The following is a 16,977-nucleotide window of genomic DNA, read 5'->3' as shown; positions in this document are numbered from 1 at the left end:
TTTTGAGTCTATTTTTAATGTATGTAACTATTTTTTAATATATACTAACAAACTTTAACAACCAGTACATTGTTGTATTCTTATTTTTTTTTTATATTTATGGTTTCATTTTTTTAGGACACTGAAGACTCCAAGTTTGATCGACATATAGCTGCTCAAATTGAGATGGAAGATGCTAAGAACCTGGTAAGTGTATAAGTTCAAATTAGTAACAGATCTTATTATATCTATTAGATACGTATACTATTTAATTGTGCTACTATTTTATTTTATGTAGTTCAAGGATGGTTGGAATACAAAGAATGATGCTTTGAATCAAAATCAAAGGTAAATACACCAAGTCGAACATAAATCTTTGTTATTATATGTTCTGAATGAAGATCGGATGTTGATTTTATGTTATTCCGTACACCAAATCGAACTTAAATCTTTGTTATTATATGTTCCGAATGAAGATCTGATGTTGAATTTATGTTATTCCTTTGTATTTAAAGGTATGTTGAATCTTTGTTCTTTCTACTTCTATTAACTTTTTTTTCTGATTTTTGTAAATCCGCCTATATATCTTGAAGGTATGTTGTTTTACTCTGTTGTTTATGTAGTATTCATCTTTAATCTAAGCGATTGAACATGTTTAATTTTTTTTAACTCTATTAACTTCTTTTTTTTCTGATTTTGTAGATCCGACCATAAATCTTGAAGGTATGTTGTTTTACTTTGTTGTTTATGTAGTATACATCTTTAATCTAAGAGATTGAACATGTTTATTTTTTTCTTAAACCAAAATCTACATCAAATTTTTTTGTTGATTTTTGTTATGTATAAAATCAAGTTTCCGGGTTTTTCTTAATCATCTATTCCACATTTATCGCAGTTAATGATTTTGGTTGTTGTATTTTTTCATGTGATTCCTTACATCCGTTATAACAATCTGAATCCCACCATTCGTCAAGCAACAGAGGTTAGTTTATCTTATTTTTTAAATGTTTTTGGTATTTTTTTTTTTTTGATATATATAGTGTGTTTTATTCTTATTAAATTATCAATGTTTTGAAGTTCATATTCTTTGATTTTTCAGTTATCATTTGTTCAATTTAGCTTTAAAGAAACATTTAATTTCTTTTTAAAATTTATTTTTTTTCCTATAAATAGACTACTGTTTTTAAGGTTAATTTTTGAAATTTGAATTATAAGTCTGTTTCTTTAATTAGACATTGTTTCAATAAATATGTTACGGTTATATTTTTTTTAAAAATTGCTTACTTCCTTTGCAGTTATGTATCCTAAAAACAACTCTCCTTCGTTTTTAAGGTTGATTGATGAACATCATCCTATATTTTTGGTATTTTTCTTTGGTTTTCGTTTTTTCAACATACAATAAGTTATTTAACCTTCTATGTTTTTTTGTTTTATTTCATAGGAAATACCTTATGATTTTTCAAGCTTATTGTGGGGAGGAAAAGTTCCATATGATCAATGTATTGAACTTATTGATGATGACTTATCATGGGTCGTTACACTTAAAAGAAATGTTTCGGGACCTGTCTTGGGTGATGGATTCACCAAATTTGTTAAAGATTCTGGTATCAAAAAGGATGATTATCTATTGGTGAAGGCTATTGGAAGATCGACATTTTATGTTTCTCTATTTAAATCATGCGTTTTTGAGAACTCCTTCATCTCTAATGTTTCTCCTGATGATACCTCTACTGTAAATCATATGTATAATCTATTAAATATGCTTTATAAAATTTTCCTTTTTTAATTTCTGTTTGTTTATGTTGTTTTGTAAATAATTTTCAGCATATGGCGGACAAATTCTAGAATGATTTTTACGGGAAAAGTTTTAAAGGTGGTGAGGCAACTCTGTATGTTGGAAATAGGTATTGGAATGTTAAGATGGAGGGATGGCCCGACAGGAGTGCCTTTACTGATGGTTTCTCTGAGCTGATTCACGATCTTTCATTAGATACTCGCGCTACTATGTTGTTTACTAGTATTTGATATAAAACTTTCGAGATATCTATTTTTAATCAGTTGACTGGTGCTGAAATATATTTCAAGAAAGTTGAAGTTGTTGTTTTGGACGATTCTATTTATGGAGACGAATGATTTGATTTATTGACTGCGGTTAGTGTTATATAATTTATTATTCATTATTTGTTAATACTATCTTTTTAGTCTTACGTTATGTGGAATGTTTGTATGTAGTCTAAACAAAAGGAGAATCAAGAGACTAATGAAAGTCATGTTGAAGAATGTCTTTCTGGTTATAGTGTTGGTGACTTTCAACTTCCAAATTTTGAGGCTATTTTTAACGTATGTAACTATTTTTTAATATATACTAACAAACTTTAACAACCACTTCATTTTTGAATTAATTTTTTTTATTCTTATAATGTCATTTGTTAGGAACCTGACGACTCCAAATTTGATCGACTTACACCTGCCCAAATTGAGATGGAAGAAGCTAAGAAGCTGGTAAGTAAATAACTTCAAATTATTAACAGATAGATTGTTTAATAGTTTTGTGTTTAATAACTTCAAATAACTCCAAATTCGGTTTTTGTATGATATACATTTACTTTGTTATGTTTAATAGTTTTTAAAATGTTTATTCATACACCTTATTCATCATAGAATTTTTCGTTTATTAATATATATGTATATATTTATTTGGTTACAAAGATAGATTGTCAACCCGTGAGTATTCACGGGTTATAACCTAGTATAGTATAGTATAAATATATATCTATATTGATATAAATAGATTATTATATTGTAGTAAAATTTGTTAACAAAGTCTCAATAAATTTAACCCTTTATTTAAAATTTGTAAATGTAATGAAGTCTCAATAAATTTAACCATTTATTTAAAACTTGTATATGTAGAAATGATAAATAATATTAGTTAATTTTATTTTAAGTTTCGTAAAATCTATTTGATAACAAACTAAACAAAACGTTCAAATATATAGTTAATATCAAAAGTAAATTACGATTTTGGCCCATATGGTGATATCACTTTTACTCTTTTAAACAAAAAACGAATTTTTTAACATCTGAGCCCACAACGTCTTTTTTTCTAACCCTTTTGGCAACTAAGTTTGAATTTGAAATAAATAGATAAATATAAAAGTAATAATTAAACTAAATAATATTTAGTAGGAGGATTATCTATAATTAATTAGAAGAGATTAAATTAAAATTATAATTTTAATTATCCATAAGAAATGGCCTAATATGATGATAAGTGTCCTCAAAGTGGTTTCTTTTATTATATGTATAGATATCTATTACCAATACTAATAAAAAAGTTCACTTAATGCCACATGACATTCTCTCAAAATAAAGGATCCATCAAAATGTAATGTGGTACAGGGCCAGCTCTATAGGCTTGGCAACCTAGGCACAGGCCTAGGGCCACTAAAAAATAAAGGTCTCCAAGTTTTTTGAAGTTTTTATATAGTATACTAGGCTATCACCCGGGAACATCCCGGGTTAGGAAAATTTAGTTTTCAATAATAAAAGGTACATAAACAACATTTTCAAACTCATTAGTATCTTCTTTCCCTTCCCACAATAATTTATTTGTACCGTTTCATCAGTATCCTCACTTTGTCTCCATGTGTATTAATAGTTTTCCTGTAAAGCTAATAACCTTTTAATTCTTAATGAGATCTCAGTTAAAAAATGTTTCGTAAACCCATACAACATGTTATATTGTTTGTTTTTAAATTATATTATATTATTCTTTTAGTTGAATTTTCAACTAATAAAATTCATAAACATATTATAAACAACGTGTTTTAGGAAATTATATGTATTTGGTTTTTTTTTTCTTTTATTAAAACTCATCGATTAATGTCAAACTTAGTACTCTGATCATTGTGATGAAATCCTTACACGAGAGATGATAAGTTAATTAAGTTGAACGAAAAAAACATTATTGGTTAAAAAGGATAAATTTATTCATATGTATATAAAAAACATATAAAGATCAAACAATAACATTCAAAGTAAATTGTATAATATTTAACAGTGTTAGACATAAAATTTGAAACGAAAGATCTTTGCATCAATAGGGAAGCGGCCTTCCCAAAATGTCAAAGATCCTTGCAAACGACTAAAAAACTTTCGGCATTCATCATTCTTGTCCTGAAGAGACACTGCGAGAGTAAAAAGGTTGAAAAATAGGAAACACCAAAAAAGTTCAAGCTTTCAATATGATCTCTAATTAAAACCAACAAAATTTGAACCTTATCGAGTAAGTTATTAATTATTATAATCAAAACAACAAAATCCCTAAAATCGGAGAAGAATTGAAGAGATTTTACGATATACCTTGTTGCAATTAGGATTGCTTTTGTCTCCACCTGGACCCATGTTTCAGTGATGCTGTTACACCAAACAATTGAATCAATCGTAACAAAAACAACATTAACAACAACCGCGCTGGAACTTACCTGATTGCAAGGATTGCTCTTGTCTCCACCCGCGCATTGCGGCGGTGAACTAACATGTTTTGCAAAGGGAAAACATTGGCCAGCTCGAGCTATAAGATTAAAAATATAAGATGATCATAATTGTCTTTCATCGAGAACATAGTTATAAGCACAACTACTTGAGAAAATTCAGAGTTAGAAAACATATTTTTAAAGTCAATTGTGGTTGATGTGGTTAATTAGGGAAGCAAAACTTCGCTCTCCATGCTTATTAGCAGCATGACGTGTACTTTGTTCTTGGTCTCAACTCAAAGGAGATGACATTTATCGCTCGCCGAACCAAAACAAAAAACTTTTTAATCACAAACGCAGTTACAGTCTCCCAAATCCAAGTACCATGGTGCGAAAGGTGGCGAATGTGTGATTTCGGGTGGCATGGTGGCAAGTACATCAGAGTACACAGGCACCAAGCCGACCATATTGCGGTCAAATCTCGACAACTAAAGCATAAAAAGAAACACTTAAAAAAATTAAAATAATACTAAGAACTAAACATCCTTTATACTAAACATATTACTAATAAACAAAGGTGTCTTAAGAATAATCTTGTTTTGTCAAAAAGTTTAGAACTGTTAAGGATTATTTTCGTGATTTATAATTTAACCATCAGTTCTATTTTAATGGACCTCAAAAGTAATTGATGCAGCTTTGACCTTTTTCCCATCCACCAAAATGATCATTCCTTACCATTAAATCATGAGTAACTTCCCAATTAATTTGTGTTTTCATACACTTATGTTTCTAATTTGGTGGATGTAATTATATAATGAATGCAGTGTAAATATTTGGGGCAAATAAGGTTATATATCAGTCGACCAACACGTAGCATGTCTCGGCGTCTCTAAAAGCTAGATTCCATTTATGTATAACGCGTACCTGTATTAGTGGTACAGCTTGTTGTTCATCTTTTGCTACATGTTTTCAAGAAAAAACTATAGCATTAGTTATTGGGTTTGATTAAAAAGAGCCACATCATTCTTTAATATCCATTAGCCTATTGTGGGAGTGTTGGTTTTATTTGTAGTGTGCTTAAGTGAAGAGACTGAATCTGACTTGGGCTGAGAAATACGTCACACAGATTGGGAAAGACCTTTCATGTGTTACCCCAATTGCTTATGACTGCCCACACTCGTCACCACCCGAACCATCCCCAACAACGTACCCAGCACCAACCATCGACTCTGCGACAACCACCATCAACCGAAGCCACCACCTTAGCTACCGTCAACCAACGCCACCACCGTCAACTAATGCCACCACCACAGCCACCGTCAACCAACGCCACCACCGTCAACCATCGCCACCACCGCAGCCACCGTCAACCACATCGCCACCACCACAGCTATCACTACCACCGCAGCCACCGTCAAACCATCGCTAATCCGCCACCACCGTAGCCACCATCAACCATCTCCGCCACAACCACACCAACCATCTCTGCCGCCGCAATCACCAGCAATCAACACCACCGAAACCATCATAAGTTGTGGACACAAAACACTACACATCCACATCTACGGTCGTCTTTAGTGCGGTTCATATTTTGTGCACACTCCATGGATCACCACGATTAAGTTGTAAACTTGTGAAGGAAACAAATACAAATCGATGTGAGAGTATTATGCAGTAAAAGTAAAAGTATATATATGTTTCCAAGAAGTTGTATGACAAACCCTCGGAAAGCTGAACAATAAAATCGATTTGAAGTGGACTGCAAACATCTTGTACGTCGGGAACTATGAGCATCAGAGGCTGCAACACCAAAATTACGAAAAAAAAAGCTACACTTAGTCAAATCTTCTATTTTCTCTTTATTATCTATTTATTTTAATGTTCAAAAGATTAAACCTGCTCTAATGCACGGTTCAGATTATAAAAATGGATGGTCGAGTCGAATGTCACAATTCCCTACAAAAACATGACAATCAGGGGTTGAAAATGTGTTAACTGTCAACAGAAAAAAAAAAACTATTTCGATAACTTGACACCCATATTGCAGTAATTCAAATTCTACAAAACTGAGTATATTATAGCAAACACATGGTGTGCAACCAAAAAATAAATGAAGTTGAAAAAGCAAACCTTAGTAGATGCCTGAGTTGTCAAAACAGCAATGCAATCATCTTCAACAGTAATGTCAAAGGAGATACAATCGCCCTAAATCACAAGCATACATCATGTTTATGACTTGATTACAAACTACCAGCCCATTTACAACCTGCGAACCCATTTGACACATCTAAGTTAAACATCATATTACACTATTCAATGATATAATGAATATAATCATGTAATAATAGTAAAGTAACATAACTTTGTGCTGGTCAAATATTTTGGACCATCATAGAAGTTGACTTTTGAAGTGGAAAATATTCTAACAATTATGAGCTTTATCTTCATTTTCTGAATTCACCGTTGGAATATTTTCAAGCCTTCTGAGCCATAAAGTTTGTAAGCAATATATAAATTAATATTAATAATGTAACAATATATGGTACCTCTGATGTCTGCTTGGTGACTATCCAATAAATAATGTAACAAACACCATGAGAAGTGAAGAGGGTCATAACAATATGGCCTAGCCATATGTGATACTTGATGCAGGCCTTAGAAGTTAGCCCGAACAGTGACAATATAACCGATCCTCGAGTCACTGGGAAGAACAAAAATGCTAGACACAAGTTACCAATTATCCCGAATCGTAGAGCCACTGAACCCAACTTCGATTGCCATCTGTCAGCCTGTATTGGTGGTACAGCTTGTCGTTCATCTTTTTCTACATGTTTTCAAGAAAAAACTATATCATTAGTTATTGGGTTTGATTAAAAAAAGCCACATCATTCTTTAATATCCATTAGCCTATTGTCGGAGTGTTGGTTTTATTTGTAGTGTGCTTAAGTGGAGAGTCTGAATCTGACTTGGGCTGAGAAATAAGTCACACAGATTGGGAAAGACCTTTCATGTGTTACCCCAATTGCTTATGACTGCCCACACTCGTCACCACCCGAACCATCCCCAACAACGTACCCAGCACCAACCATCTACTCTACGACAACCATCATCAGCCGAAGCCACCACCTTAGCTACCGTCAACCAACGCCACCACCGTCAACCAACACCACCACCGTCAACCAACACCACCACCGTCAACCATCGCCACCACCGCAACCACCGTCAACCACATTGCCACCACCACAGCCATCGCTACCACCGCAGCCACTGTCAAACCATCACTAATCCGCCACCACCGTAGCCACAATTCCCTATAAAAACATGACAATCAGCGGTTGAAAATGTGTTAACTGTCAACAGAAAAAAAAAATTAATTCGATAACTTGACACCCATATGGCAGTAATTCAAATTCTATAAAACCGAGTATATTATAGCAAACACATGGTGTGCAACCAAAAAATAAATGAAGTTGAAAAAGCAAACCTTAGTAGATGCCTGAGTTGTCAAAACAACGGTGCAATCATCTTCAACAGTAATGTCAAAGGAGATACAATCGCCCTAAATCACAAGCATACATCATGTTTATGACTTGATTACAAACTACCAGCCCATCTGTTCTCCGCCGCAACCACACCAACCATCTCTGCCGCTGCAATCACCAGCAATCAACGCCACCAAAACCATCATAAGTTGTGGACACAAAACACTACACATCCACATCTACGGTCGTCTTTAATGCGGTTCATATTCTATGCACACTCCATGGATCACCACGATTAAGTTGTAAACTTGTGAAGGAAACTAATACAAATCGATGTGAGAGTATTATGGAGTAAAGTAAAAGTATATATATGTTTCCAAGAAGTTGTATGACAAACCCTCGGAAATCTGAACAATAAAATCGGTTTGAAGTGGAGTGTAAACATCTTGTACGTCGGGAACTATGAGCATCAAAGGCTGCAACACCAAAATTACGAAAAAAAGATACACTTAGTCAAAACTTCTATTTTCTCTTTATTATCTATTTATTTTAATGTTCAAAACATTAAACCTGCTGGAATGCACGTTTCAGATTATAAAAATGGATGGTCGAGTCGAATGTCACAATTCCCTACAAAAACATGACAATCGGGGGTTGAAAATGTGTTAACTGTCAACAGAAAAAAAAAACTATTTCGATAACTTGACACCCATATGGCAGTAATTCAAATTCTACAAAACTGAGTATATTATAGCAAACACATGGTGTGCAACCAAAAAATAAATGAAGTTGAAAAAGCAAACCTTAGTAGATGCCTGAGTTGTCAAAACGAAGGTGCAATCATCTTCAACAGTAATGCCAAAGGAGATACAATCGCCCTAAATCACAAGCATACATCATGTTTATGACTTGATTACAAACTACCAGCCCATTTACAACCTGCGAACCCATTTGACATATCTAAGTTAAACATCATATTACACTAAAAAGATTCAAATAGTTTTAGTGTGTGTAAGGAGGGAATAAAAATGGGTGGACATGAAAGTTTATTTGTTAGGTTTGTGGTTATATAGGGAGGTCATTTAGATTTTAAAATAGATGATCTATATCTTTCCAAATGGTGAGAAGTTTTATATAATGTGGTTGTCGAAAATTATGGAAATTGACACGGAATTCAAAAGCAATAACAACTTTAAAATAAGTTGTCTCGGTATATTTGGAAATAAGTTACAATTTCGAAAATTTTGATAAGTATCCATAACTGATTTAATTTTCAAAATTTTGAAATAAAAAGTCAAAACATGTAATAAAACGGGCTATAGTGCTTCAAAACCAATGTAACAAAATTGACTTATAAAAAACACATGTAAACTTAAATTCAAAACCCATGTAATAAAACGGGCTATAGTGCTTCACCTACCGACGTTAACATAGAAACGAAGAAGCCGTTAGCTTTCACCATCATGATTGGTTCTTGTAAGCCATGAGTTCTGCATATAAACTCTATTTAAAAGTTATCGATAAACATAATACTAATGATACAATCAATATCTAAATATTTGTGATATAAAAATAAAACTAACCACGATGATAAACCTCAGAAGAAGCTAAGCACGAGACCACTAATTCCACCTTATCCTTATTCATCAAATTCCAAATTGCTAATGACAAAAAATATGAAGAATCTTATCAAATGCCTATACAAAATTAATCATAAAATGATCCGTATATATGTTCAATATAACCCATCAGCTACAAATTGATTTTTTTATCGATTCATACACATCCTCCTAAATTTTTTGATAAAATTTTTGATTAATTCACAGACATCCTCCAAGAGTGTTCTATAGAAAAATAAAGAAATTTTGTGATGAAATCATTCAAAAAAAATTAATAAAAACATACGATATTCAATCCTTAGATCTCAAGATTAGGCAACACATATGTGGTAAGAATATGTTTCAAGAATCCTCTTCGTTTCCTCCTCGAATAACTGAATTGCTCGCCTAAATCCACTCTTCGTTTCATTTCATCGACTTCATTGACTGGATCAAGAAAACAATATTCTCTTAGTTTTTCAGAACATCGACTTTAAGCATAACGATGATTCTGAAAGAGGTGAAACAAAATGCACACCTTGATTAATTGAAGCCAAAACAACAAAAATATGATCTAGAAAATTGGATGATTACGTTTAGATGGATTCGAACTCCATTGTAGAAGATGAATCAGAAAGAACAGGAAGACGTGAAAGAGGCGATTTGGAAATCAAACGGAAGCTAGCGTTTGTATCTTGGAGAAATTGAAGATCGGGAATGGTTGGATGATGATCCGTGTCGGCTTTAGTTTTTAGGGCTCTGAATGTATGGTGTACTCAGTTTGGGACGACGGTGTGAAAATGAGGGATTAGAATGATTAGGGTTTTTTTGTTCATTATATACCCGGGTCAAATTATGCGGGTATGGTTGTTGCTATTCGGATCCCGTGTAAAAAATAAAAGGTCTCTCACATTTTCCCGCCAAAAATCAAGTGAGGTTACACCACAACGCGACACGTGTCCCAAACCTTATTCATATATTATATATATAGATATAGATGTATTAGGCCCAAATAAATACATTTATTTCAAAACTAAACTGGTTTCTCATTGAAGGAGCCCAGATGAATATTGTTTAGCAAAAAAAGACTAAGTTTCAAAACCAATTTCGCATTGATTTCTAACTATTACAACACAACAACCATTGACCTAATCATCAAAATTTAGCGGCCCAAAGCTCCTAATATAGCCGCAATCATCGTTCCCACTTCCCATCGTAACCTACTTTTAATTTCTAGGCTATCGGCTATCACTAGACGAAAAAGTAAGGATAATTTCTAGTTTATCGACGAAATTAGGGCCCCCGCTTCATAGTTCGCTTAGGGTCTCCAAAAATGTAAGAACGACCCTGATGTGGTAATTTCTCATGCTACCTCAATCTTAGTAAATAATAAGAAAATTAATATAAGGACCACTATCCTCCTTAATAAATAATTCTAAATCAACATCAACTCCCTCAAAAGAAATTGATATACCATGATGTTTGGGTTAATAAATTATACTATATGATATAGAGATAAAAATATAAGAATTACTTTATCTTTTAAATATACCGATTTGACATATTAGAGATCAAGGGTCATTATATTTTTTCTTAATATGTATGTATTTAATATGAATATCTTTTGAAATCAAAAGCCTTTTAATCGTTAGTTTTTTGATTATCTATAACAAAATTACTATTATTATTATTATTATTATTATTAATATCTCCAATTTAATTATTTATGTATTATTATAATAACTTTATTTGGTAATATAACATCTTATTAAGATTAACCACATATATTTCTAAAACCAAATAATTTAAACTATTAATTATTGATAAAGATGTTAAAGTTACAAATAAACATTAAACCTAATTTAACTTTTAATATAGGATTTCAATTATTGTCACATGTCACTCTCTCATTCAACATTACAATTTAGACCTACATTTTATTTTAAAATATTTTTTAATCCTTATCCTTACAAATATAATAAATTCAATTTAAATATGTTAATAACCATAAGATGCACTATTTACTTAATATTATTAGACAAATGCAATGTATTTTATTAAAAATATTATCGTAAATAAATAAATACAATAATTTGATCTTTCTTACTAAATCATCCTTATATTAATACTAATAGGAAAAACGCAATAATTAAATTTTACTATTATTACACTTTTTTAACTATGTGATCACGATTATATAGAAGTATGATTCACATTTTTTTTTTTTTTTGATATTTTACGTGTGTAATATACAGGTTTGTAACACTTATAAATTAAAATATTATTCAATCTATGTTTTTTTTATATTTAAACCGTGTAATACACAGGTCTATAAGCTAGTGTTATTAATAAACTAAAGGAGAGAATGCATATGACATTTTTTGAAATCCTTAATTAGAAATAGATTAAATTAGTATCTAGAAGGGCCATAATTGAATGATATTTGTTTTAGTTATTTCCTTTCATTTTTAATGGATATAAAAATTAGCACAAACAAATAAGCAATAACAATTTCTTGTTGATGCTTGTTTGTTAAAGAAGTGAAGTTATCTATGTTTTACTTCATATTTTTTTTTCTAGAGAGGATTCAAAATCAGTGTAAATACCTACAGCTGCAACAAATATTCAAATCGACAAAAATCATCATTAGAAGCCTAAAGGGAGAGAGTATTTTCTTTTCCTTGTATGTACAATACACAAAGTACATATAGGATAATACATCATGACATGTTACACGCCTGCCTAAACAATCAATAATGTGTCGAAAATCACGGTTTAGGAGGGAGGCATATACGATAGTGAATCGCCACAATCGATTGGTGTATGCATAAGCGGGTTCCATCTATCAAATATTATTCTTCCCCCTCTACCAAACCTTCCACGAATGTTATTACCACGTGATGACGGTGCTGAAGAATCCACCGGCGGCACAATCCCTGCAGCCGCCAACTTCTCCGCCACCAAGGGTTTAGTGAACAGTAATACAGGTTCAAGTGGATCCTGCAATGGTAATCATATTATTATCTATCGTGTAATATATTTATAGAAGTTTTTACAAAATAACATTTCTTTCAAGGTTGTGAGACGTACCAATTTATGAAGCCAAGTGTATGGGACAGGTCGACGATGTCTGATCTCGCGCTTCATGACCCCACCAGACGACATTATTACCATTCGTGAGTCCATTGAACCATGAGGCTGAAACCGTACATGGTTGTGTGAAAAATCATCCGGCTCCATAAATTCATCCTCGCTTGAAACAAATTTGGACCCGAAAGATGGCAGTTCAGGCAGAGCTAAACTGTCTTCTAGAAGCTCTGTTTCATTCTGAGAACCAGCAATTGTATATATCAATAACTAATAAACGCAAGACACTGGTAATTTTAATTAAGATCAAAACATGACAGAGATATGTTCATTTCAGAACCAATCATATGTTGAGAACCGCATAATGTACTTGCACATAGTGCATGAAAGATAACCGGTTCTGAAATTAACGCCCCTAAATATATACACACACATACACAGGGGATGGTTTAAATGAGAACGCCAAATATCGCGAGAACCGTGAGAACGAATGAAAAAACCGTGAGAACCTGGTCAAAAACAATTCAAATTCAAAATTTCTTTTTACACTTAGCATTATTATTCGAATACAATGTTAGAAATTTAATTTACACGTTTAAATTTACGTGAATTCGTAAATAAAGAAAATTTACACATGCGTAAGTTTGTCATTTACACGTGTAAATTTGTTATATTTCCACATAAGTAAAAAATCTAATAAGAGTGATTTTAAGAGGAGAAATGAATTATTTGATGTTGTTAATTCTTTTTTTGATGTTGTATTTTAATTACAATGAGGTTTGTCTTAAAAAAAATAGTTTTGATTGGTTTTCTCATTCGTTCTAACGTTCTCGCAATATTTAGCGTTCTCAAGATAACCCTCCCCCACATACACATATATTATATATATTTTATCTTACCTTGTATTTCATTTGAATCCTTTGAAGGCTGACTTCACTCTCCATGACATCTCTCTTTTTCTCTTCTCTCTGTACCAGATATTGATCACGTGAGTGTTACTTGCAAAAATAATTAAACTAAGTTAATAATATAAACGGGGTTAAAGTGACCTTTATTAGAGCCTCAAGTAGGGTTTTCGCTTGATCAAGGTTGCGCCTCACCTGATGAAATATTAAAATGTCATTATATAACTTATAAGATAGCACAAACATAAATCTCGGCATGAATATTTGCTTACCTGGCGGAGCCTTTCAAATGATTGCACGTTGTTTTCCCTTCTTTGCATCTGAGCATGTGAAAAGCAGTCAATTGAGTAGATATATAATAACAATAAAGATAATACTTGAAAGCGGTTACAAATCAAGCATGAGTTTAAGTAGATAAAAAAACGCTTACCCTTCTTGTATGAAGTCTGTGAGCCTTCTCCCTTGGCCTAAATACATTGTAGGGATTGGTGTCGTTAACCGGAGGCGGCGGCTGGAAAACCAAAACATTATGAAATTGTTGTTAAAAATGTTTTTCGTATTTTGTCCTTAGTTTTATTCTAATTCTATGCTAACTTAATTTAAACTCTTGAATAAACATGAAGAAAACTAACCTGCAAGCGCCGCAAAATAGGTTTTAGCAATCGTTCCCGCTGATAGACAGAAACAAATTTAAACACCACAAATCAGTAACTATAAGATAATAGTATTATTCACTGCAAAAGTAAATATTACTTTAAGGATAAATGATATACCTTTTCTTTCCAGTAATCGTAAATTGACTGGAAAACTCCATATTGTATAGAAAGAGCTTGAAGGGCCTAGCAAATACATAAAACGAGATGCAATTAATAGTCAATGGTCCCCAAAATAAATATGTAAACAAAGTGCATACCTCAACTGCAGGATCAAATGTCAAAAGTACAGGTATAGGTGAGCCAAGCGTTGGCGCTATAATTCCAGCTCGTTCGCGAGCCTTATGATCCAATACTTCTAACTTAAATAAAATTGTCTCGAATCTGTACCAATCATAAAACTCACTTTTAGTTTTAACACAACACGTAAATTCAAGATCTGTATGATAATGACTTACTTTTCAGCTGAAAGAAGCATCCTTTCTTTGTTAAACTCTTTAAGCCAATCTTCATCCTCGTTGTCAAGATCATACTCGACAAAATCTCCTATCTCAGCCCGTGCTGCAAATATTACTTGATATTAATAAAATATATGAACTGAGGTTTACAGTTAAAAGATGAGTAGAACACAAACCTCCTCTTGCACGTAGATAAGATGCTGGTTGATTGAAAGTGGGAGAATAATCTCTTTCATATGTATCTACGACAACGTACTCGGGAGTAGGTATTTCGGAAACTGTTTTCTTACTAGCAACTTGGTGTACCTGGGCATCAAACCAAATATGGTTCAAGCGTTACCAGAGGAAGAAACTAAAATCCAAATAGGTAAGCGAAACCTGAGTATCATTATCAGCTTCAGCAACAAGACGAAGCAATTGTGTACGGGTGGATGTCGGAGTGTCATCGTCTTCAAAATCTTTGATAGATTTAAGAATAGGAAGCTTCTTGTGAATGTCTAGTGGGCGTGGCCTAAATGATAGTCTACTCATATGATTTGAGTTTACTTATACACCACCACTACAAAAAAAAGTCCAATAAAAACTTATAATATACATCACATTTCCTACTTGAAAATGCTTGGACACTAAAATAACACAATCATAGTAATTAAAGCGAGCGCCCAGGCGCACCTAGGCGCAAATAAGGAGCAGGGCGAGAAAACGCCGCTGCAGGGTCCGAGGCATTTAATGCGCGTGGGGGGTTAGTAATTATTATTTTTTTAAGATTTGTATTTCAGCCTCTATCTATAAGAGACCTTTCAAACTCTCAACACACATACGCAATCACTGGATCTCAACATCGATGGTTGAATGTTTAAGACTTTGGTACTTTGGTTTTTTTTGGTTGTTGTTTTGAATGTTTGGATTTGAAACTTTTGTTTTTTTTGGGTTAATGTTCTGAATGCTTTGCTTTTATATATGATGAATTTGGTACATTGGTTTTGTTTTGAGATATATTTTTATATAATTATGTTACTTGCACTTTTTTTCGGGCCCACGCTTTTTTTGCGCCTAGGCCCCGGGCCCAACAAATCGCCCAGAGTGCGCCTCGCGCCTTTAATAACTATGATTACAATTACATAACAAAATCTTAGAATATGCTAAACCAAATACCTAATAAGTTACACTATTACGGCATAATCAAATCCAACAGACACAATAGGATGACCAAACATTAAACTAATGTAACCGAAAGACAGTAAGAGACGTCTGTGACTATAAATTTTACCAAAATCTGCTTGATACATATACTATACAAGAAGTCAAAGTACTGCAAAAGGAAGTCGATATCGGATTTACACTTCCAGTATTAACTCTTCGGTTTTTCACTCTCCAAACTAGATACATAAAATCTACTGGCAACTAGAGTTAGATTTTCTGTTCGATAACTACAAAGCTCGTAACTTTTAAATCGATAGTTAAGATTTCAGTTATTAGGGTTTCGAAGATTCGACTACTTGTATATCCCTTAATTCACTCATTATAAAACACAATCTTATAAAAACCAATAAGTAGTAAAACCATAGTCACATAATTCGCTGGTCATGGCATGATTTTCGTTTTGGTTCGTCCGATCCAATTCGCGGTACGAACAGGATCCGGGTTCGCAAGGGATCGCGTTTCCGAATGGCAACAATTCAAATGTAATAGAGAAGAAATGGTGGCTAATCGAAGCTTACCTGCTTGCTTGCTTGCTTGCTTGCTGATTGAACCTTCCCTTCCCTCCCTCCCTGCTGAATCGTAAAATGAATGAAAGAAGATCTCTCAGTCGGCTGTTTGTTTTTTAGGTTTGGAAGATGGAGGAGATAGACAAGAGGACGACGGCGGCCGCTTTAGTTTAGTTTAGGGTTGTTTTAAATTTTATTTTAACTGGTGGCGGGTATGCGGTTGCTAGAAGCTTGATTTGGGACGGTATTCCAATCGAAAGAGAAAACCAGAAAAATCGTGATAAACCAATAATTATCAAAAACCGTAAAACAACTATGATTTTATATATCAAAAAATTAATTTTTACGATGTTCCTTTTTTTTTTTTAATTTTACCATACTCCTATGTAACTAAATCTTGGTTTATATAATTTGCAAAATATATGTAATAACACTTAACTATAATAATAACATGATTTTGTAAGGTTGAAAGGGTAAGCATTCACATCCTAACCATCAAATTATGTGAGGAGAGATTTTTATATTATAAAGGGTATAAAAAGTGGTTGTGAGTAGAGGAGAGATAAAATGTTACTGTTTATCTGTATATTTGGGGGGACACTGTTCATCCGTTATAACTTTTTAATAT

General features: G+C 32.8%; 2 protein-coding genes across 7 annotated transcripts; both read right to left on the bottom strand.

The window, feature by feature from the left end:
* Positions 1 to 3,949: 3,949 nt before the first annotated feature.
* Positions 3,950 to 10,393, bottom strand: LOC110923113. 6 transcript variants are annotated; one of them, XM_035986964.1, is made up of 15 exons: positions 10,076 to 10,383; positions 9,845 to 9,984; positions 9,523 to 9,600; positions 9,360 to 9,429; positions 8,743 to 8,878; positions 8,510 to 8,569; positions 7,942 to 8,415; positions 7,461 to 7,768; positions 7,004 to 7,281; positions 6,588 to 6,662; positions 6,354 to 6,413; positions 6,179 to 6,257; positions 4,467 to 4,555; positions 4,345 to 4,398; positions 3,950 to 4,169 (listed from the first exon to the last, which is right to left on the bottom strand). In XM_035986964.1, the coding sequence occupies exons 8-14, from the start codon at positions 7,465 to 7,467 to the stop codon at positions 4,390 to 4,392; spliced, it is 597 nt and encodes a 198-aa protein (XP_035842857.1). In that variant the 5' UTR covers positions 7,468 to 7,768; positions 7,942 to 8,415; positions 8,510 to 8,569; positions 8,743 to 8,878; positions 9,360 to 9,429; positions 9,523 to 9,600; positions 9,845 to 9,984; positions 10,076 to 10,383; the 3' UTR covers positions 3,950 to 4,169; positions 4,345 to 4,389. The 6 variants fall into 6 exon arrangements, 3 of the variants coding, with proteins under 3 accessions (XP_035842857.1, XP_035842855.1, XP_035842856.1); XR_002583749.2 differs by having other exon boundaries at positions 4,467 to 6,257; positions 6,588 to 6,723; positions 10,076 to 10,368; XR_004886884.1 differs by lacking the exons at positions 3,950 to 4,169; positions 4,345 to 4,398; positions 4,467 to 4,555 and adding an exon at positions 6,820 to 6,937 and having other exon boundaries at positions 6,128 to 6,257; positions 6,588 to 6,723; positions 8,743 to 8,817; positions 9,360 to 9,442; positions 10,076 to 10,390.
* A 1,766-nt stretch (positions 10,394 to 12,159) lies between these two features.
* Positions 12,160 to 16,521, bottom strand: LOC110923112 (enhancer of polycomb homolog 2). The gene is made up of 13 exons (XM_022167290.2): positions 16,362 to 16,521; positions 15,019 to 15,199; positions 14,817 to 14,946; positions 14,641 to 14,743; positions 14,443 to 14,566; positions 14,303 to 14,368; positions 14,162 to 14,200; positions 13,960 to 14,040; positions 13,802 to 13,849; positions 13,674 to 13,724; positions 13,524 to 13,592; positions 12,628 to 12,864; positions 12,160 to 12,537 (listed from the first exon to the last, which is right to left on the bottom strand). The coding sequence occupies exons 2-13, from the start codon at positions 15,169 to 15,171 to the stop codon at positions 12,313 to 12,315; spliced, it is 1,326 nt and encodes a 441-aa protein (XP_022022982.1). The 5' UTR covers positions 15,172 to 15,199; positions 16,362 to 16,521; the 3' UTR covers positions 12,160 to 12,312.
* Between the last annotated feature and the right edge of the window lie 456 nt (positions 16,522 to 16,977).

This window comes from Helianthus annuus, chromosome 17 (assembly GCF_002127325.2).
Source record: "Helianthus annuus cultivar XRQ/B chromosome 17, HanXRQr2.0-SUNRISE, whole genome shotgun sequence".
Classification (NCBI taxonomy): Eukaryota; Viridiplantae; Streptophyta; class Magnoliopsida; order Asterales; family Asteraceae; genus Helianthus; species Helianthus annuus.
Note: the sequence above shows the minus strand (reverse complement) of the source record. Positions and strands in the feature narration are given on the sequence as shown.

Bases quoted from the DNA above. Each gene is read 5' to 3' on its own strand.
- LOC110923113 (XM_035986962.1), bottom strand. From the start codon at position 9,586: ATGAATAAGGATAAGGTGGAATTAGTGGTCTCGTGCTTAGCTTCTTCT. The intron at 9,443-9,522 runs GTTAGTTTTATT...ACTTTTAAATAG, and splicing joins TTCTGAGGTTTATCATCGTG to AGTTTATATGCAGAACTCAT. The intron at 6,414-8,742 runs GTTTGCTTTTTC...ATGTTTTTGTAG, and splicing joins CAACTCAGGCATCTACTAAG to GGAATTGTGACATTCGACTC.
- LOC110923112 (XM_022167290.2), bottom strand. From the start codon at position 15,171: ATGAGTAGACTATCATTTAGGCCACGCCCACTAGACATTCACAAGAAG. The intron at 13,725-13,801 runs GTAAGCAAATAT...ATATTTCATCAG, and splicing joins CATTTGAAAGGCTCCGCCAG to GTGAGGCGCAACCTTGATCA. The intron at 12,865-13,523 runs GTAAGATAAAAT...GCTGGTTCTCAG, and splicing joins GGATTCAAATGAAATACAAG to AATGAAACAGAGCTTCTAGA.